This window comes from Rhea americana, unplaced genomic scaffold (genome assembly GCF_003343005.1).
Source record: "Rhea americana isolate MKP2758 unplaced genomic scaffold, rheAme1 scaffold_131, whole genome shotgun sequence".
Taxonomy (NCBI): Eukaryota; Metazoa; Chordata; class Aves; order Rheiformes; family Rheidae; genus Rhea; species Rhea americana.
Genome location: NW_028185384.1, coordinates 1,185,814 through 1,208,882, shown reverse-complemented (window position 1 = coordinate 1,208,882; position 23,069 = coordinate 1,185,814). Strand labels below are relative to the sequence as shown.

Genomic DNA, 23,069 nt, shown 5'->3' with positions numbered 1-23,069 from the left:
CGTGTATTATTTGCAGTCAAATACCCCATTGGTTTAGGAGTGTATTTAAAAGTAGCCTTTGAACCCATCAAGTCCTCCAGCTCCCTGCTCAATTACAAGCCCGACCTGACGAGATGGTTCAGCTGCCTGCAAGTCCGCCGAGTTTTCAGGGAGTCTGTTTTAGCTGTTGCTTTTTAAAAATGCCCAGCCAGGCCCCCAAAGACGCAAYTGCGCGAATGATCAGCGCCGAAACCGATACCCACCCGGGCCAGCCGCAGCGGAGCCAGAACACGTGCCTACGGCAGAGCCTGACGAAGGCGGTGGGACGGAGCGGGGCACAGGCAGGACGGAGGCGCTGGAGCCCAGACCTGCAGCGTCCCTCCCGCCCGCCTCCCTCCCGAGGCAGTGCCGAGGCTCAGGGTCCCCTGCCAAGCGAAGGAAACACGTCTACGCGCGGGCCCTCAGTCCCAAAAATTCTGCTTTGAYGAGACCCCTGAGGCGCCCCAGTCGGCAGCTCAGCTCCTCAGGGACCCACCAGCTTCCCAAAGCCCATCCATGCCTGCCACGTCGCGAAGGACCTGACCCCTCACCAAAAGCGTCGATGGCTACAGCAGGGCCTGCTTTTTTCGGGGGAAACCTGCCCGGTGTCACAGCCTCCCGCCCTGGCTCTGAGGAAGACAGTCTGGAAGTCTGTCCTGCTGCAATTCGGCCACTGCGCAAAGGCAGTTCATGGAGGAAATGGGCCAGATGTTGTTTCACCAGGTTTTTGGGAGGCAGCAGCACTAGCTGGAGGTCATGCGCTCGTTGCTGAAAATGGGTAGTAAAAGTGCCCACGCTCCACCGGTCCGAGGCAGCWGGGCACTTCCGTCCTCACCACCCGCTCTCTGGAAGGCTGGGCTCCGCCGAGCGCGCCTTGCAGCCAGCACGCTGCCTGCCCGGCACCTGACGGGCCTTCGGGAATCGAAGGGCAGCCAGCGTGTTGGGGTTACAGATACAGCAGTCGCTGCAGTCTGGCGAGCAACAGCTTCTAATCACCAAACCTGCTGTTGGGTAAAACGTTCCTCCGCGTCCCTGAAGAGTGCAAAATTATACAATTCCCTGAGGTGTGAAAAAGCAGCAATAACAGCTGTGCTCATTAGCATACTTTTACYAGTTCTTTATTATTATTTATATTCTTTGGGGAGAACAGGCAGTAAGGGCAAGCAGAGGACAGCACGGGAGGAAGCCATGGAACAGTCTACATGGCACTGGTCAACCGTACGACATTTGCATTCAGCTAAGCAGTTACAGACAGCCGGTAACGCTCCAGAGCTACTCTACAAAGCAGGGTTTTTGGGTGGTGTGATACACCCTTGCTGCATCTTGGGCTGTCTAGYGACAAAAACACCCCCGCGGTCCAGCAGTGTGGCATCTCTGTACACCAAAACCAAGGGTGACGTGGCAGCTTTTACCTTGGTCTTTCATTAAGAGAGATGAAATGACGTGAGGGACAGAGAAGCATGCTGAAGAGGTTTCTTCTAGCTATTTTCTCCTTTCCACTCCTTTTCTTCCRCACTGTAGGAAATTACAATCTGCTCCTGCCAACTCGCTGTTCTGGGTGGAGAGAAGGCCAGCCTGAACTGGATTCACTGCTCCTCGGAAATGCAAAGCGCTACCTGCAATGAGCACGGCGTGCACGTCAGGTCTCGCGGCGTTTCGCCATGTCACCTGAGCACACCTCCCGCCACGGCGTGAAACGCAGCAGCCTCCTCCAGCCGAGCACAGCACGCAACAGATCAAACACACGCGTGCCAAGCGGGTAATCCCCTTAAACAGGCAGGAGTAAAATAAAGGAAATGACTTTCTCCTTTTGGAGAGGGAGCTGTACAAGGTTCCTGTTGCTCGAGACCGTCATCTGTGAATGGTCCTCCTACAAGACAGACTAGGTGACACAGAACTGGCTAACTGCCTGCAACTCTGAAAAATAGCTCTTATTCCGTATCAGCTTCTTACTTCAAACACAATACAATGTAAAATGACTTCAGTTTAAAAGTTCCTTTTGCTGTTCTAGCTGCATGCCCTTTTTCTAAAGGCACATCATTAGATGTGACTACTCAAGCCAGAGGCATTTGCACTCTCTGAACTGAATTCTTCTTGAAGTAAAAATATTCATGACAGCTACACACAGTGCCTGTCCTCAGCATGTCCTGATCTTGGTTTGGAAAGCTACATATTATACTAAAGCAAACATAAGAGAGAGAATAATGGCAAATAAGTTAAAATAATAACTTTCTCTGTAGTAAATAACTCTTGGAGGCAAAATTCATTAAATTTGAAGAACCTCAGAACCTGATTCAGTTGCTCACATAAAGGTGTTCAGCTGTTTGAGCCACCTTAGTATGTCAGAAACCACGGTGGGAGCTGGCACAGGACTGGCAGGAGACATCTGCCCCTCTGACACAGCAGCTGGAGCCCAGAGCAGAYGCTTAGGGCATCTCAAATAGACGGTTATGTCCAGGCACCCTTTGTGTCAGACAGTGAGATTTCATTTCTGTTCTAAAAATGTACCCTTTTCTCCACCTTCGCCCTCTCTCCTGTACAGTGCTCCTCCTTTGATGGTCMGACAAATGCTCAGCATGCATCTTGTTCTCACTTCATCCATACTTTTAGAGTCTGCTTATTAACTGTACTGGTTTTGCTGYCCAAGGCAGAGGAGCAGACACAGTCCCTTTACACCCTGTCCCTGCAAGGTCAATGCCAACAGGGATGTATCAACACACTTCACATACTAATCTCCACCTTTTTCCTGAGTAYTAAATTTTATCTACTGTGCACTACGAATCAAATTTTAGAGAGAAATCCAAATTATATGCCTTGAAACCTTTTCATATACTAAAAATACACTCATCGTGAACTTCAGAGTATCATTCAAGCATCATTTTGGAGATGCTCAGAAGGATGTCTTCACACACCTTGTGTGGCAGAGAACTGTCTCAGGGCTGTTTACAGACAAGGGTCTCCCAAAGCCACCACAGCTGGAGTTGTGAAGGCCATCTGGACCCACTCAGGCAGCACTCAAGGCTGGACCCAGCAGCTATCCCAGCTCCCTCCCAAAGGGCTTCCCTGCAGCATGGCCAAGAACAGAGCAGCACATCTGGTGTAGGATCATAGGCCAGCAAGCACGAGAGCGTATCACTGAACCATCAACATGAAGTGTGGGTTTAATGAGGTAGTAGGAGATGGGCAGCATATATTTGCCAAAACCAGTCAGTCTGGCCAGAGTTGGATCTAATTTCCTCTGTTAACATGACAGTAGGTCTCGTGGTCAGAGGAGTAGACACAATATTTCATTATTCTAGTGAGACTTCTGGCAATACCTCTCATAACAGCAAAYGAGGCAAATAAGGCTTAATGGGAATGTAAAGCAGTATGGAAAACCACTCCCAGAGCACCGTTAAACTGGCAGRGGGAGAAACAGAGGGATATATTTTAGAGGGTCTTGTGCACGTTAGCCGCTGGGCCTGGTTTACATTTACCGCTTTTGCAAACAAGCTGGATGAAAGCATAGAAAGGACATCTACAAAACCTGTGGCTGACAAGAGAGCCGGGCAAGACACACGCACCTTCAGAGGACAGGAGCAGAACAGCAGTCGCATTGGCAGTTTGGAGAGAGCACCCAACTAAGGGAAAAGTCATGGGGCGAAATTCATTAAGGCAAAGGCAAGAGCACTACGTTCAGGTAGGAAAACCCAGGAGTACAGCAGAGGAGGAGGGAGGAGAACGTCGAGTTAGCTGGCAACAGTGCCAGGAGGGGTTGGGGAGAGAGGCGTTAAAWAGCTCCCAGAGAAAAGGGCAACACCGTGCTGAGCGTTATTAATTGGACAGCCGGAGAGGAAACATTGGAGGTAATTACTCAGTTCCCTTCAGCCCTGGTGAGGTCTGCAGCACAGAGCCCAGTCATTAGCACCACACTTTAAGAAAAAGAAAAATCTGAACTAATTAGGAAGTGTTTCAAGTATAAGAAGGACGACAAATGTAGAGAATGTGACTTCTGAGTAAGGGAAGTGGGAAAGGAGCACACTGAAGGGAGATAGGCTCCCAACACGAAACACATCCTGGTTGACCCAAGGGGCATCAGCTGCTCTCCATGCCACCTAGCAGCAGGTGAAAAGCAACCAAAAAAAAAAAAACATACACCGTTTAGAGGCAATGTGGTACGTGCTTTCTAACTAAAGGGTAGTAAAGCACTGGAACAGGGTGGAACAGCTGCTTTGGGGCAATGTGATTCCCAGTCGTTGCAAGCTTCAGTGTCATTTTTAATGTCTCTCGGGAACATCTCAGTCACACTAAGCTGCCCTGAAGGACAGTTGAACRCGGTGCTTCTGCCGCCAGGATGTACCATGGCAAGCGAGACTGCCCTGGCACAGGACCCCCGCTGAAACTACCATGCTACTARCACAGAAAGGAAGTTTGCCTCCTCCCCGTCCTCACCCGGCAGAGGCGCGGCGATGCCTCCTGCTTTGAGGGCTGCCCGCCTCCAAAATCTCTTTGCTCTTCTCAGGGCAGACCTTTGCTCAACTGTGCTCGCAAATCTGTTTTTCTTAGCATATTAGGCATTTCAAGAGATATATATATCATGAAGGACAAGAGTAACAAATTGTTTTTAAATACATATGTGGATGTTTGCAATAACGTATATGGGGGGGAGGGTTTCAGCACTTTCCAACACTTAATTCTTTCTAATGAAAAATGAGTTGCAACAGATATGTGCAAAAAGGTAGTTCTTTTGCTTTAAAACTTTAAATAAAAATCTCATCCAAAATTTTAACACTGCTGAAAAAAAAGAAACTTTTGATAAATTAAATTTTGAACTAATCCTATGATAAGTGTGGGTTTTGCTTGTTTTCACCTGTTCTAATTGTGTATATATGAGAAACTTCCCTACTAAATTCAGGTATCTGGAAATACAGTACCACACTGTAGCCTTTCCAATATGTATCCATTATTGAAAATATAAAGTAAAACATTAGGCATTTATCAGGTTGAGTTTTCTTCACTCTTCTGACTATAGTATATTAGAATTTTACCCCATCTGTATTATTGATTTTATTTTTACCTATGCATTAGGTATAAAATAAATAAGTTACATATTAACAAGTCAGCACAGAGGCAGAGAAGCTAATTATTTGTACAGTTCATGAAACAATCTATGATTTTCTCCAATATAATAATAAAAAGCCCCCACAAAATGTCAGGCTCCAGTGATTTCAAAGCATATGCATTTACAATATAAGAGCAATAAAGAAAATGCTGAAAGGTTCCTCTGTTACCCAAATTATTGTTTTATTATAGCAGGGGCAATGATTTTACTCCTGCATCAACAATAATAGAATAAAACTGTCATTATCACAAGGCTTAATTCTGAGCAACTGATGAGCACTGCTAAGTGACAAGCTCCAAAGTTAATTTGGCCAGTTCATTTTATTACTGAAATGACTTCCTTTTCCAGGCATTCAGCTCCTGTGCAGACCCTGCATGCATAATAACTTGTACTGGTTTACAGAGATCATTTTTTAAATTGATTTTTTCAAATGAACCCAGCCTCTGTAATAGTTGAATCAATTCACAACTGGGTAACTCATACCAGTAGAGTGGGCAAATTAAACAAGCCACCACTAATCCCTTCAAGAACGGTCATGTGAGTGTTGCCACCATTCAACTAAGCCTGTTCAGCATTTTTTAAACAGGTGCAATTTTAGTTTGGCCGAGTGATGAGCCATTCGGGAAGTCCCTCCCTCCTCTTTCCCGTTAAATTCATGCCACCGTTACTCAAAACTGTTTCCCCTCGCCCCACTGAAAATGCCTGGTTTGATGCAAACTGCAGCAGCTCTATCGAAGCCAGAAGAGCTAAACTGTTTTGTAATAGCAGAGGATCAGCTCCTGGCGATCCATGGAAGCCCTTCACATTAACAGTARCTGAGCCCTACGCACCAGGACTAAAATGCCATTTAAACTAGGAAAACTACTTCATGTTTCTGGTCTAATGCTCCAAAATTGATATGTACTATCATCGTTGAGAAAAGGGACATTGTGACCTTTCAAAAACTAGAAAAAATCCCAATCTAAATAAGAAAGAAAGGTTGTACCTACAATCTTTTAAGTATGATAGAGACAAGCATATAAATTCAACTGACCAAGGAGATGTAATTAGAGTGATGGATTACAGTCAATTCAATAGAGACGTGAAATATTGAGACAACTCTCAGATACAAATTATTACACAAAATTACCCTCAGCCCACTCRAACTTTTCAGAAAATTATTCATTCACATCGCCAGCGTGTTTGGACCATATGCCAGAGCAGCTTTTTCTGCACCAATATTAGCTAAGCATTGCAGCATCTTTACAGAGCCAGGCAAGGGCTTCTCCACATTCTCCTGTAGAAGATTTYTCCCTGCCTTCCAGGTAAAACTCACCTGCCCAAGCAGGGGGGAATTAGCTCTGTAAGTTTACAACTGCTGTGGACTCTGCAGGATTTCRGAACAGAGAAGAGGGGAAAGAGTACTTGTTTCTAAGGGTATTCCGCAAGGCACGCATCACAGTAAAGGAGGTAAATGCCAGTTACATGTTCGGCTCTCACACACCTGCAACCTAACTTTGAGGAAGTCTTTTCTTCTGTGTCTCACTTTCCCAGCAATAATGTTGGGCATGCTCTTCATGATATGGCAATATTTTACCTTTMGGTAATGTTTTCCACCTGACTATAACCAACAATGGGTTAATCCCTGCAAACTACCCATGATACACTGTAGAATACGCAAAGGGTTCAGAAGAGGTCTCCTACTTGCAGCCACTTGATGACGGACCTTCTTTCTCATGAGTGCCCAGGGCATTTCATATGATCCTGTGCTTGGCAGCATACATGTATCAAGTCTAACACTTTCCAAGWCCGTAAGTGTTGCTGTACACAGACAGTGAGCGCAGCTGTGTAATGGAGAAGGATGGCTGTTTACAACCTAGAACTAGACACATGGCCATCCTGGCCAGAACGGTTGGGAGCAACTGGTGTATGTTTGAATCCTAAACACTCTTTGCCATGCTGGCTTTTCGTATTGCATAAAGGATATTTAGTAATTAGAAGAAGTGTTTATTTGACAGCAGCAATGCAATGGTAGTAGACTCAAAAGACTGGCAGGTCACTCAAATCACTTCCAGATGCTATCATTCAATAGAGGATAAAAAAGACATTTCCTCTATACTGAGATGATGAAAAGCTAGAAGCATCATGATAAACAACAGCAGTCCCTGAGGGATGAAGTCTTTGTGTCCTCTCTCCAGCCCAGGCAGGTGTTCTTGCCTCTTTGCAGATCCCGCAAAAGGAACAAAAGCAGCAGAAGGTTTCAGCAAGTCATCATGGACAAGACCTACCCTCAAACTAATCCCAGATGTGTGTCTTCAGCAGCACAAGGACTGAGAAGTAGACCCTCTCCTGCAGCASAGTCATCCACCCTTACTAAAACAGGCATTTACATTGTTTTGGATTGAGGGAAGAGAGAGACCACTGAAGAACGATCCACAAAGCATCATGTTCAGCAGTGAGCCATAAGCCCCAAAAGATGAGCTAAGCTGTGTGCAGAAGGGTGTTCTTCTCCTCCTTCTCATGGTAGTAAACCTATGCTACTCCAAGCTGTCAACTCTCTCAGGATCCAGAGCCAGGATTTGCTTCCTTGGGGTGGTGATGGTAGCAACCATGCTGGCAGGCCTGCTTCAAGTGACTACAAGGGTCATTCACAGCAGTGTTCTCCCCATCCTTTCCTTTCTTTCTCTTCGTCACTACAGAAGAACATGCATTTAGTAGTTACAGTCATGAGAATTCTACCCACACATCACTGTTAGTTTAATTTCAGTAAAGCAAGACATTTCACTAACACTATAATGAGAGGGATTTGAAAAAAGATCCTAGTAATAATTAACATCAATGTTCTGACATCAGATCGGAAGTCTTTCAACTGAAAGCTTTCCTACGTGATATTTGTCATGGAGCTAGGAGTGCCATTTTCTCAACACCAGTAGAGAGTGAGTGCAGCTCTCTCCTGAGATTGCTATTGTCAGTCAAAKATCTCTAAGTTGTCGTAAGCCGACTTTCCTGATTTTTCCTCAGTTTTCAGTATTCTCAGAAGCAAAGTTAAAAGCTTTACTTTATACATTACATAGCATTAAGCAAATGAAACTGCAAACTCACTCATATTTTTCCCCTCACTTATTGAAATCTACATAATTTTATATGATTTCAATAATTCAGTCAAATCCAAATTGTGCGACTCAATGTGGTGATGGTGTACTGAAGTCTTTTGTCATTACCCAAAATTCCTCCTCAACTGATTAGCTTAGACTGAAGAGAATGGTCTTGTGGAACAATTTCTTAGATTAACATAACTTTAAGAGTCATATTTCAAATCTGAATGCTGATATTTAAAAATGCAAACTCTTATTCCCCCCATATTCACACTTGAGATGAGACACCCTTCCTTTTCTGGCTGCAAGTGAAAAGTGGCCAGAGCCATGTGGATCACTCTGCTCTGTCAAGCCACATGTCACGCATGCTCAAATGCACATAGGCATTTCAGGAGCTTCCGGAGGGTTTAGGTATCTTTCCAAATCATCCCTGGAAGTAGGTGTCAGACTTCGGTCAGATCAGAGTGCCCCTGTGCATAAGTAGACATCCAAGTGCAGTGAGTGAACCCTTGAACAGTTCCATGAGGATGGCTCCAGTTCCACTCCTGCTCAAAGCAGCTCTAGCTTCGAAGCTGGATCAGGTTGATCAGGGCCTTGCCCAGTTGTTTCGAAAATCTCCGGGGATAGAGATTACACAACCTCTCTGGACAACTCTTGTGGAGAAATTTTTTCCTTATATCCAGTTGGGATTTCTCTTGCTCCATCTTGTCTTTTACTCTTCACTGTTGAGGAAACTCTGGCTCCATCTTCTCTATCAGCCAACTTTATAGCAGGTCAATGAGATCCCACTTTAGCTTTCTTTGTTCCAGGCTGAACAGTTTGGAGTAATCYATAGACTTGCTGTGGGTTCTCTCTTGCCCATCACCCAGGTCACTGATGAAGATGTACTGACATGCCAACATGGTCTCATGAGTATTCTACCCTTGGGGCACGCCACCCATAACTGAGTTCTTGCTAGACTTCAAATTGTGGATTATCATCCCTTGAGTCCAACAGCACATAGGAAATGATGTCAACAGGGACATGCTTAGTGAACCACAGGCATCCCCAGAGTCAAGTTCTCATGCTCAGGCCTTAATCCTGCTGACACTTAAATATATTTTCATGCACATAAAGAATTTCAATAAAATAATGGGATTTTTACACCCTGAAGTTCATAAGTCAGCATCAGCCAATATGCTTTCCAAGAACATTCTTGCTGATGAGCTCAAGCAAAAAGAAAGTAATAGAAAGCAAGCACTTCTGCAAGAAAAAAAAATCTTAAAGGAATGTGGGTCTATTATGGATTTTTGTAGGTTCTATAGTCTATACAATACCATAACAGATACAATTCTTCTAAATTCATCAGATTTAGGATACTATAACTTCTATACTGGACTATAAAACTTCAGTATGACCTTGTTATTGTCAACCACTGGAGTAAACTTGGTGATTATTCAAGCCAGTAMCACTGCAATGCGTAGTGTGCTATTAAATATGGGATTATAGAGCTTAGTACGTTTTGTTGAAATAAGAGGATGAAGATATTTGATTAAGCGGATAAGTACCRTCAGGGGGAAAAAAAATGAAAAAGGGTTCCAAAGGGTTCTGCAATCTAGGAGACAACACCAAACAAAAGCAAGGTGGTTAGGAAGCTGACGCCAGAAAAAATTCATACAAATGAAATTCACACTAGAAAAGCATAAATTACTTCTAAGAGTGCTGCTGGAATTAGCACTGCATTTACAGCTGCACCATTGGAACAAGCTGCTAAGTGGTAGCTTCTCCAGGAAAAGCCAGTGTTTCCCTCTGTACACCGTGCCTTCGCCAAAAACAAGCCACTGGCTGCAATACGCAGCTCACTCCATGAAATGTCACAACATGACATTTTTCAGGAATCGTATTAGGTGATCTAATTGGCCTTTCTGACTTCACACCTAACTTATTTCACATCCCATCATACATATATGATAGTGGTTGTTTAGCAAAAAGTCATGGAGTTCAGGACAGCAAGTGAGGGATATCATAAAACAAAACAAAACAAATTAAAAACTTAAAACATATCCAAATTAAACTCACAACCTGTCAACAAATAAGCCTGGAATGTCTCAAGTTAAATTTTGACAGGAAAGTTTTTATAGTAAATACCAATACTTACTAGTTTTTACTAGACATTCACAGTAGAGACAGAGCACTGTTCAAAATGATGCCCAAGGTGGGTTTTTAAGCATAAATCTGGCAGTGTTTGGACTAGAATATGATTTCATTCTTAGTTAACACATTGGCTGCACCTGAGACACCAGTACAGAAAGAAAAGCATCAGATTCCACACAAATGCCCACAGCACTTTTTAATATAGCTCTAGATCTTTCAAGTACACCAAATACGTTAGGTTTCTGAGCTAAAGAGACGCTTATCAAAGGCCTACAATTTGTGTTTAATGCCTGCTATTTAGAAGAATTGCAGAACTCATATTTTGCATCCATACCCAAAAGAGGCTTTAATACTTTGCATTTATCAATGGAAAAAATCATTGGAAATTTACTCAGTTGAAGCTAAGTACAGGTCTTTAAAGCAACAAATAGCAATGGTCCGCAGCAGTTCAGCAACAAAAGGAAAACATCCACGTGAAGAAGTACCTGCTGGAAAATTTTACGTAGCCGTAGCAATAAGACAGCTCCAACTCAGCAAGCAAGACCCAACACTTAGATGCAGAGCTGTGGACTGACAAATCACTAAGAGCATTAACAGTTCCACCAAAATATTGTTTTGGCTAACTGAAAAYAGAAACTATAAATGAAACAATTTACAAAATCACTAGCAATAACTTTTGATGAAACTAAAGAATTCATTTTACTCAAGCTTGAAATTTCTTCACACAAAACAACTTCTTAACAATACATTGTATCTAATTTTAAAGTAAGAGAATAGTTTTGCTTTGAAATACTTGAAATATAGGACTTTTTATATCTTTAAAGAAAAACTTTTTTGGACAAAAAGATCAAAAGTATTTTGTGCTAAARCAAGAAAATAATTTGGACGAAGAACTTCAGTCATCTCCAAACATCTCCATGATTTCATTCAAGAGATTAAAATGAGGTAGTTGCTAACCTAGATCTATATACTAATGAAACCTGGGGACTGTTAGACTGCAAACAGGCACACTGAAAGCCATTCGCAGACTGGCTGACTGCAAGTGTAATACATAGACYGCACCGCTGCAATTCCCTTCTCTCCCAGCCAGACTTATTTTCCAGCAATCTTTACAGACACCGAGTGATACGCAGCCTAGGAAATCCAGCTGACGTGTAAAACCCACACCTAACTCTAAATGACATAGAAGTTTGCAGAAGCAGTTCTGAAGACTGCAATGACACTACTAGCACGGAGGGGGGTCGTGGTCTGCCAGGGAAAAGCAACGCGCACGTCACCGTAGAAGCCCAGACAGACCGAGGTGAAGCGGCAGCAAAGCAGCGCGAGGTCTCGTGCTTTCAGGTTACAGAGTCACTGCAACGTGSGATGTGCCCACTGGGTTTGGTCATCGCTTTCTATGTGCTCTTGCAATGTCGGCTTTTAATCCAGCAAAATAAACATTTAATTTTCTAAATCATTTGTTCTTTGTGCTTCCAGAGAGAGAGCGACAGGTCCAGCCGTTGATGAGAAGCGATCGCCAGCCAAAACAAATACAGCCCGTAACAAAAAGTCGTGTCACTTGTGTCATTACCCATGTCACTCATACTGCAAAGTCATAAAAAATACCCACGTCACTCATACTACTCTGCAAAGTAGCCTTCCCTCATGGCTACGTTCCATTTGCTTCCACCGTTAACTCCTAATGCTGAGAAAACTCGTTTCTGAGCGCTCCAGTCCCTTCCTCCTTTTGTCCAGCCCCTGCCCCACATGCACCCTTGGGTGGCCTTAGACCATCAGGAGCTGCCCGACTCCCAGCGATTCAGCTGGGATTTTCCTGGAGCAACGGCATGCCCTAAGAGATGCAGCAGCTGAACTTCAGCACTGCCCTCAGGAGAGGAACGCTGTCCAGCTTACGACACACCAACAACACACTTTCTAAAAAATGGAAACTTAATGCAGGGGTTAAGTTAATTTATTTTAATTAATTTAATTTATAATTACTTAATTTGGGGGCAGGTTTAGCTCAGTTGGTTAGAGTGTGGTGCTGCTAATGCCAAGGTCACGGGTTCAATCCCTGTATGGGCTACACTGATGGTTGGACTAGATGATCTCCAGAGATCCCTTCCAACCTCACCATTCTATGAYTAAGCATTTCCTTAGTCACCTTCCTAACGCTATTCAAATGGCTTGTTAGCGCAGGAGCCACATTTTCAGTTAGTCTGGTGCGAAGGGAAGGGCAAGGAAGCGAATTCTGAAGCAATGTTTACAGACTATTGCAATTGCCTTTGGATCACTGAAGGGATGAGGTAGGAAGAATAAATAAATAAAAAGGAGAAGGAATAAAAAAAAATCAGTCATCTTCCAGTATGTTCTCTGACAGCCTACTCACATGCAAAGAATAACTGGGGTTACTTTTTGGCACTCCTAGAAAAAGAATCAAAGTTTCTGGCAGTTCTGCACTCTCCACCACATATACAGATAYAACAAAACACTATTGGAAATGTGCAATATAATTTACTAAGCACTGCTTTCTGATCTGGATACGGTCATTCTGACAACTAATCAATAATCTCTTTTTAATATTTTGAAAAGGTTTCAGGATACGGGCCACAAAGAGATGCAGGATGTATCCTTAAGGGTGATGAAGTGCTTGTTGAGCACTACAGCTTAATAACAACAACATGATATCGGCGATTAATTTTGATCTGGGGACTGGTGGATGCAGTCTTTTATCAAGTCCATTACTATAATAGCTGCCCACCATCTAGCAGTACACTAAATAACAAGATTGATTATTTTCACATTCTCCCCCCAAGACACAGGTAGTAGCAGCAGTGTGTTTTATTTCAATGTCTGAGGTCACTAAGCCCTCGTGAACGCAAGGCAAGTCTCTAAGCCAGACTTTATGTTCTCCTGGAAGGYAGAGTCAAAACCACGAGCAGGCTGACATGTACTCGTCGGAGCAGGGAGCTCTGCCAGCAGACAGGCCAGGCCAGGCCACTTTATAAATTAATGAACCCTGAAGGCATTGCCTCTAAAAGCRGGTACCGTGAGAGCCTAGTAAAGGAATTCAGTAGGGAAGTCAAAAGCAAGTCATGACTGTTTAAGATCTGACTTATTCTGAGCATTCAGCTTAAGAAGGGAACATCAAATATTTTGAATGCTTCTTGTAATAGTACTTTATCCACGAGTTCAAGCATAACCTGTGGTACTGGGGTGTTTGGATGTGCTAATGAGAGGTAGAGCCACCAGCTGCACAGTACTGACACTTGAGTCAGTTCATTTAAAGGTTATCTGCTGAAGGAGAATGGCACAGAACTGCAGTAAACTACCTCAAAGTATAAATGTGACCTCCCATTACAAATCGTAAGGTATATCCTACCAAAAAATACCCAAACCTCTCTAGAGCATTTCCTTTGGCTGCTACTTCACACCATGAAAGATAGATACATCAGAGATTTGGGGGACTAAATGAATTTTGGCCCTCTATCTGGTGAGAATGTGTAATTTGTCAGCAATTTCCTTCACCCAGAGCTATGTCACTATCCCATACAACTGCATCCAAGTTGTCAAGCCGAGATCTCAAGCTTTGTAAATCCATACATCTTTAGACAGCTTCTCTTTGAAAGTGTCAATGTAGATGGTGACTGGCTTGAATCAATACCTCSAGCTTGAGCATCTCCTGTGTCAGTAAGACAGTTGGATAGTTGAAAGACAAATGGAGGATAACGCATTGATTAGTTTAGTCGGAAAAGCCTTTTCATGATTCTTATTACCAAAGCAAGAAGRATGTGCACTGGATTTACAAGCTTTGCACCTCAGGTCTCCAAGGTGGCTAGAATTTCTTGATGAGCAAACATACAATCCATGGAAACACAAAACAGCTCTTTAAGATTCAATCTGTGCATTTTCAGTGCAGTGAGGCACTTGCTTTTCGTACCACATGGGGGTTTTCTTAGTTTTGTTTCAAGTCCTGTCCTTAGAGGCACAATGGAGTGCTTAGAAGCTGGATAGCTCCCAACACCATGTGCTAGCTTTAACAGAGGCTGAAAATAAAAGCATCTGGACCTATGATACTATTTAAATGTGAGCTCCAGGATTTTTTTGTGCAGAAGTGCCCTCCTTTATCAGCTTTGTTTTCAGCATCAGCACTCATGTTTACATCTCATAYGGAAGCTTGAAAGATGACATTCCTCACAAAGTAGCAGTAATCATGTTGTAGTAGAGTTGCTAATGAACATAGGTTCCTAGATAGTGTATAAGGTTCAAATTCATATAATCTAAGAACTACATGTAAGCAGCGGACTGGTGCCTTCACCATCAGCGACCGCTGCACATCTACTTCCACCATGGCCTTTAGCTCATTTGAGAMTTAACTAATGTCTTAACTAACACTGTTCTTTCATTTCAGTTCTCTGATCCCATTTGTTCAGAATTTGTTCARACATGAGGCTCGCAGCTATAGTTATAATTCAGATTAGCTCTGTCCTATGCAACTACCATGACTATAAAGCCTCCTGCACAGACAAATAAATCATGACTATTTGTAGACTACAAATGTTGATCTTAACTGTCATATCCATTAACATATGTTAATTGAACTGCATTTCCAAGAGATCAGCAAGCCATGGCTTATCTACCCCTTTATTTCTCTCTTCTCTCATTCTTGCCTTCATCCTCTGCAGCATTTCTTCATCTCTCCATTCTTCTCTGTAGCAAATGAACAATGAATTAGCTACACCAGTCTGCTATTCAGACACTAATTTCAAATGCCATTGCAGAATGTAAATATTAGCTAATTAGTATAGTTATTTTTAAAGCCACTGTAAATAATTTTAAAGGAAAATATTTGAGCGCTCCATGACAATTTTTGATCTTAATCACTTAGTGCCCAAGTACAGTATGCAGCAGAAATAGCCACACATCAAAGCAGCAATAAAAGTAATTTTATATTCATAACAAAATTTTTCCAACAATATAGTATTTAATAAAGATTTTTAATTTATTATAAATAATGACACATGAAGTACTTTTTATGCCTGAAACACTAGATGTAAAATTGCATGGGTAAAAAATAATCTGATTTTGCTTTTACTGAACAGACTAAATATTTTAAGCCTTATATGCATCATTAAGTAACATCAATGATAGCTCTGACATTTTGCAATTAATGGCTCTTAAAAGAGAATTTCCTCCCCTATGCAGTGCCATACGGTACCCCATTATTGAATATATAAAGCAGCAAAGCCAGGCTGCTCTATGTGGCTTTATGCCGAAATTAAGATAGCCTGATACAGACTCCCCACAGCAAGTCCATACTAACATCATTGCATGGCAGAGCCTAAAGACATTTACTGTCCCTACTCCTCTGCTCTGGCTTGGCTGCACAGTCTCCACGGGACATCGTTTACGGCAMGGAGCTGGAACAGCCCAGGACTGGAGGCCTCTTACTGGCTTTCTCTGTTAATTTTCAGCACAGTGTTAGTGAAAGGTATTGCAGACAACAACACAGGGAAAATGGAGTTTAACAGCTTTCCTCCTATCCATCCCTCAGCAGGCTCAGGACCAGTTCGTAGGACACAGCACACACAGATTTCTGTTTGGTATTCTGAGCCCCAAAGCAAGGTTGGCAACAGTGAGCATCTAGACTGATGTTACAGAAGAGAGGGGCTTTCCGAAAGCCCTCCTTTGCCAAGCTTTGTACACAGGTGGAGATGAAATCACAGAATAGCTGGGGGCAGCAGGGACCTCTGGAGAGCAGCTGGTCCAGCCCCTSCTCTCAAGCAGGGAGACCTACAGCAGGCTGCCCAGGACCATGTCAATCCAGACCAGTTTACAAAGCCGCTTGTGTATTTTGCATTACGTTCTTCACAAAGTTCATCTCCTACACCAGGACTCCCAGTCAAAACCACACTCAATACAAAATTTGATCAAACTGCAACAGCAGAATATGCCTGCRGCAAGTGCAACAGGAATGGTTTTCCATTTGCATTAAGAGCAGCCATATGTTTTCCAGGGTCCATTACATCCTTTGCAAAATAAATTTAATMAAATATCATTTACGTAAAATACTCAGAAAATAAAACCTACAACTTTTGGTTGGTAAATATGGAGTCTGGTTTCCTACAGGCTGGGACTTTGCTTTTCCTTGATTTTAATACTGAAAAAGGTACAAACTCTTATTTAGGCTTTTCCCAGTTAGGACATTCAGTAAGTCTCTTCCTCCTGATCCTGCCTCCTCACCATGACTTTATTGCCATGTGAAGTTTCTGGTATCAAATAAGGGAGGCCTTTTCTTTGCTGAAAAATCAGCAAGCAATGAAAGAAGATCCTGCTTTGAAAGAATATTCCCAGAGCTGGACATCGTGGCCTTCAAACAGGCTTTCAACTCAACGAATTCATCAACAAGTGCAAACCCTCCCCAAACCAAAGCACTGCAAGAAGATCTGGAAAAAGAAATATCATGCTTGAAACCTATCTTCTCTGCTAGCACATTCCCCAGCAGAGCTGTCCACATCTGTGGCTCCAACATCTGCATTTCCAGGTATGCTTAATCCAGCACACCAAGAACTCTATATGAACAGAAACAAATCAATACTGAACATCAAGATAAACTGATTCAATTTAAGCAAAGCAAAAAATCACCTGGATGGCAGCAAATGAACATTTCTCACAAAGTAATCACTTTTTCAGAGGTATCAGGTCTAATTCTGATAGAAAATACACACACACACACACACACACATATATATATATATATAAAACTTTTGAAAGATGGTTATGAGGGGTAAAATTCATAATTCTGCCCAGTTCTTCTTAGCTTACCTCCTGCCATCCCCAGGAACTCATCTTCCAGACTGAACCATTTCAAATAGAGCATGTCACCCCTCCAAAGAATGGGCTCTTTATGCTCATGTCTTCTCCTTGGCAAAACCAAGTGGGCCAGAGCTGCAGGAAAAGTCGCTTAGAGCACAAAACATGGCACAGACACTGGGGAYTGGATTTTAGGTCAGTCTAAGACTGCAGCAGTGCAGCCAAGCAGCCTCTCACTTGGAAAGTCAACACTGCTGATGTAAAGCCAGTGAAAGCAGCAGAAACGAGCCCACAATGAAGCGGCAGCAGATACGCATACACACTTGGAAAAGAGAAGGAATCATTTTTACAAGAAAAAGTCTTTGACCAGAAACTAATTTTATAGAAATCAGGCAGACTTTGGAAAAATAGGCATTGACATTAACAAACGATAAAAAATGCCCCCAAACCTGAACACAGAAGRCAAATGCAAAAAGCTTTTGCTTCCATACAAGCATCCTGCTTATATTCACCAAACACGCTGTTGTGGGGGGGAGGATATTTATTTAAAAAAGAAAAAAAAAAGTCTGCTGAATAGTGAAACATCTTCYAACACAAGAGAGCAGCCCAGTGCTGCAAGAACCCCCAGAGGCAGCGATGGGAGCTTCTGCCAGTCCCCRTTGCAGCACTAGAGACAGTCTGGGGAAGGGCTGGCAGCAGCATCCAACAGCCTGAATTCCAGGCTACGATTTAGTCTAAGGGGTAGGTAAATTGTACTGCAGGTTATTTTACTCCTGAGGTTAAAAAGGGGCAGTGGAGGCTTACATCCATCTTCTCAGGCTTTTATGAATCTCATCCAGAGACACCACGAGATGCCAGGAACATATAGTGCTCTGGCATTTGTTTACAAAAGCAGAGATTTCATGGTTAACGGGAGTCGAACAGCAAGGTTGGTGCCTTTGGCCTTTGTGACCAGCTGAGGCAGCTAGAGCCACTGGAAAGCTCTCAAATCCATTTTTAAAAACAGTGTTTCTTCTACATTAACTTTTAAAGCATATGCAGATTGTGGGATAATTGCAGCATGCTGTAAATTGTGCCTGAAATGAGTAACGCGCCCTCCTACCAGACAGGATACAGACACCACGTTGTGCTTGGCAGAGCCCRCTCCGCCAGGAGCAAGCCAGCACAAGCACCCTCACGCTGCACCACGTCAGCGCTTGGGCCACCACAGCTTTTCCTCACCTTCTCCAGAGGGAGACAAAGGCAGCAGAAGGACGAAAATGAGAAGTTTTGCTCCAGAGAATAGGTGTCCATCCAGCTCAGTCGGGTCTCTGACAGCGCAGCAGGAGACACCAGCAGCCACGGCTTGGCCRCTGTCTGCTGTCCAGCTGTGGGGACTTCCCCAGCACTCATGGTCTTTGGGTTAGGAACATGAGAGGGTATGTTCCTGCCTAGCTCCTAGCTTGCTCCTGAAGCTCTTATACATGAATTTGTCTAATCCCTTTCCAACTCCTACCAAGGCCTTATCATTCCTGAGCACCTCTTGTCCACTTCTGTTAACAAATGCTCAACCAGGTGGTCCTATAATTCCTTCCATGTTATCCCACAGGGCTGAACATACTACAGTAACTCACCTTTAAAATATCACTGCTGCTTTTAAGAAAGCTATGTTCACCATTTCCAACAAGAAATCACCTAATAAACATACGGTGTCCATCTTTTAGTTCTGAGGTTGCAAGAATTCTGCCCATCATTAGAATTTCCATACCAACTATTACCTTAATGCACATGTAACTTGACTGAAGCAAATGTCTCTATGTGACCACAAAAAATTTCTAGGTAGTGTCTGTGCAAGAGAAGGMGCTTAGATAAGAAAGAATCAATGCCACTTTGGAGGTGTTAGAATGAAGTATTGATATTTTAAGTCTACATTAACACTAATGGCAAAACTATAAATCATGGACAGGCTTAATAAAAAGTATCCTGTCTTGTGACTGCTCAGAAGAAGTGTGTGATTGATTTTTAGCATCAGCTAGGTAATTCTGAGATCAATAGGACACAAAAATCAACCTATGCACTTGTTAGCAGCAGAATCAGATTTTGTCAAGCAGAAAAACTCAGTGTTCACAAAGCCCATTTCATGGTGCATCTTCTCACTATGAAACCAAACTTCTTTAATACAGATTGGATGACATAAGTTTAAGTTTAAATTACAGCCCGCTTAAACTTCTACATGCTTTGAATGCTTCTATACGCGATCAAATCTGAYGAATAATCAAATCAGTATATAAATGTAAACAGAAAATTACAAAGCTTAAAAAAAGTATAACCGTAATAATCCATACAGTAGCTCCCTAAGGACAGCTGCAGACTGACACAAAACAAGTAATTTCTGCGCTGTAGGATTGCTCTGAAATTGGCTGCTGACAATTGCAAGAAAGGCCACGTTTATTTGTAAATCACCCAAATGACAAGAGACACATCCCTCAGGTGATTTTTAAGTTGACCTGGGAAAGATACATGGYAATATAAATGAAAACCAATTCAGAAAGCTGCTCTTGAAATGCCATCTGAGCAATGGTTAGATGTGACCAATGTGATCTGTGCACGTTTCATGAAACACCTTTGGAGCTGCAGGATACAGTGCTGTATCATCTATCTTGTACCAGAGAGGCTGAAGGTACGGTAAAACAGAGCAGTTTGTGCCAGAGGCTATGGAGCCTACATGTGTGCATCAACGGTCAAAAGGCTGGGAAGACCCCGTTTGTCTTACAGAATGGATGGGTTGACCATCTCCTCCAAGGCCTTCAACACAAGACAGCACGTATGCCCCAAAGCATCCTTTGGGTAAGCGCACAACGCAAGGGTTACTCCTGAGCRGCTACAGTCTTCTCTGTCCTTAGAAACAGAGAAGAAGGTTCTGCCCAGTATCTGGTAGTCAAAAGTGCATCTGCTTAGTGAGCTTACGGCTTGCTCTTCCATATAAATTGATTAACTAACTTGTGCATAACAAAAAGCAAAAGAACGGATAAACACACTAGGAAAGCATTATGATACCACTAAGTTATCACAATTTCAACATTTGCCGTATCAAGATATGACTTGAATACGACTGAGATGTGGAAATTGTTGCTGGACAATGTTGCTGGGAGACAGGCTAGGAAACAGTGGTGTCAAGAACTTCTGAAAATTAGAAGGTTTTAAGATGCTAGAGAGTACATATTTGGTGATGAAAGTTTCATAGACAATTCCATAAATCCCCCCAGATACTACTGAGGTAAGCCTTGCCTAATGAGCCCAGCCACCATTTTTACTCTGAAAGGATAGGAAAATGGGCATTTTTTTTTTACATTCTTTATCACCCAAAACCTAGGCTTGTCCTTTGCTGCATCRCACACCCACACATACCCCTCATGCCCTCATTTTTGCCAGATTTATGCAACCCATCTGTTCTGCTAAACTGTTTCTAGCTTTTAAAGCCAAAGTAATTGCCTTTTTTATGCACTTTATACATATTTATGATAATTTTACTTTTTCTAGSCAAATATCCTGTTTTCTGCAGAACCAGTCAGTACTAATCACTGTCCAACTTGTTCAAAGTAGCCAGAAGACCTCCAATTGGYAGAACAATCTCTCCTTTCAGGCAAGCTAACAAATAGAAATGAGAAGAATAAATCAAAATTCTACATACTTGATGTCTGTAATGGAAGAGGTATAACTGTGCATGAACAGAGCTAGTAAAGAATTCACTGTACATGTTCAGCACAACATAATTACTCTGATTCCCAGTGTAATGGAAGAACTGGACAAGCTGGAAAGAACATAGCAGCAACAGAATATGCTGCAAACGTAACGTGATGATGCCTCTAGGGTAAATACAGATTAAAAAAAAAAAAAGCAGTATTTGTATCTGCAGGAAAAAAAAAACTATAAATTACGACTGTGAGACTGTGGCCACATTGCCACCTAACAACAAGGGTGGTGGCCTTCTTTTGGAATATCAACTATGTTGGAAACCATCTATCTTTTCCTCAGTGTCCAAGCTGTTTCTGTCCTGCTTATAAAAAGCTCTGTTAAATTTGAGAAAGCTGAGGAGAGCGTTTTGGAAGAGTCAAGATATCTATTAACTGTATCYAAAGTTTATGGACATTTCCAACTGCACAAGTATTTTTGCAAATATGAAGACACAACTTTGGGGATTCTACTGTAGTCACGTGGCAATGAAGCAGCATACGGTTTCGGGCATCTTTCAGCCTTGGACCTCCAAGGAAGATAATTTAATAAGCATTCAGACAATAAATTCCCAGAAGTGTTCAAGTATTTTGATACCTAATTCTGATTTCAATAATTGTCTCCCGTYGGTATCATTCATGAACTACCAGCATCTAGACAAGTTACTGCCCGGAGGTAGAGACTGTTCGTACACTAAGAAATTCAAACTTGAGTTGAAGGATACACACCAGGAAATACCAGCTGAACCCTAGGATTTTCTGAAGGGTCAGATTTATATAAAAGAATATTTATTTGTCCTGGTCTGAATGCTATGCTAGTCACAATAGAAAAATACAGATGATTAAAGTAGCCACTATTGCAAATCACTTTCAGCTTTCTGGGAACAGCTTGGCCCTCTTGCCGGTCAGCCCTTAACCGTTCTGCCGTGAAGGGCTGACTACCTCCAGCACCCTTTAGGCCTTGAGAGATACCACGTTCCCGAGCTCTTCGGTCTGATTCTGCCACACGGACTTAAAAATGCTGGTGACTATGCATAATAATAATAATGGCATGACAAATCCATGTCTTAAAATGGATTTCCTGTGAATATTCACACACAATTTTCTGAAAGTGTTTTCTTACTTTTTAAGTGTTCAGTATTTTTAAAATCTGCAACTGCAGAAAAATTATAAATAGGTACTGAAATGTTGGCTTCTGAAATTTTACTGGACACATTTTGCAAAGAATAAGAAATGAAAGTTTTGTACATTTTTTTTTWAACATTTTGTATGAAATTGAGAACATGTTACAAGGAATGTGCTCCTAGATTTAAATATTACAGCTCAAATTAGAGGGATCTTTGAAAAAAAAAAAAAAAAAAAACAATCTTTGGAAAACACTATCTGGCTTATGAATTATAAGAAAAATGACTTATCGCTGTCATTTAATTAAAAGCCTGTCCTCCACACAGTGATTTATAGTTGCACAACCCTGACATATAAATTGGAAAAGAAAAATAGAAGTTTTTCCTGCTTGAACTGCTAGCTAGCACTAGGCTTCTGTTGTGTATCAGCAYGTGCAGTGACCATTTAAATACTAGGATGAGTTTCCAGTCTATAAAAGTGGAAAATAAGCAGGTTAGGAGTAAAGATAATTTTTTTTTCTTTTTAAATCTTCAAATAGCTCAACATAAAATGAAGGAGCAGATCCTCAAAAGATGCAAGCCAGTTTGGATCCATGAAAACAATGTGGAATTGAGAACTTAGTCCAGTAAAGAGCTCACTTTATCCGTTAAAAWTTTGAGCTACAGGAGAGAAGAGTTACGGCATAGTGGGACTGAACTGGAACGATGTGCCCTGGTTTAAATGATGAAATATGAACAAACAGACTTCCACTAATCTTCAGAAAGAAAAAGCTGGCAGTGTCCTTCTTGATTTCTTACCCTTAAATTCTAGGGTTCATATTACTGTGCTGACTGAGTTGCACGTTTCCATTAGCTTGGAGAAAAAWTGGGATTCTTTTAGCATAAGATGGGTTTTAAAATTCTTTCAACAATTTTTTTCAATCATTTGTGTGATCCTTCTGTGGGCTTTCTTTTGGTTATTTTTGTGTACTAGAACAAGTGCATTGGCCCAGACCGTGTGCASACCTGAAAAGAACGCATTGAGCCTACGAGGTGCTGAGAACATCCTAGCAGCCAAAGGAGGACACAGAAAAGACACACAACAGAATTTCAAAATATCTTGAAAATAAATCAAGAA

General features: G+C 42.2%; 1 protein-coding gene across 5 annotated transcripts in view; it reads right to left on the bottom strand.

The window, feature by feature from the left end:
• LOC146599834 (uncharacterized) overlaps window positions 1-23,069 on the bottom strand; it is a 258,807-nt gene that overhangs the window by 44,157 nt on the left and 191,581 nt on the right. For 3 of the 5 annotated variants that reach the window (XR_014894911.1, XR_014894905.1, XM_085297846.1), the window contains one exon: window positions 14,946-15,015. The exons of 1 other annotated variant lie outside the window; for it this stretch is intronic. Coding sequence is in view for 2 of the 4 variants with exons in the window: in XM_085297846.1 (XP_085153972.1) it covers window positions 14,946-15,015 (70 nt within the window). In the remaining 2 variants the exon portion in view is untranslated. Of the gene's footprint in view, window positions 1-14,489; window positions 15,016-23,069 lie in introns of those variants that run through there. One more of the 5 variants, XM_085297845.1, reaches the window with a different exon arrangement.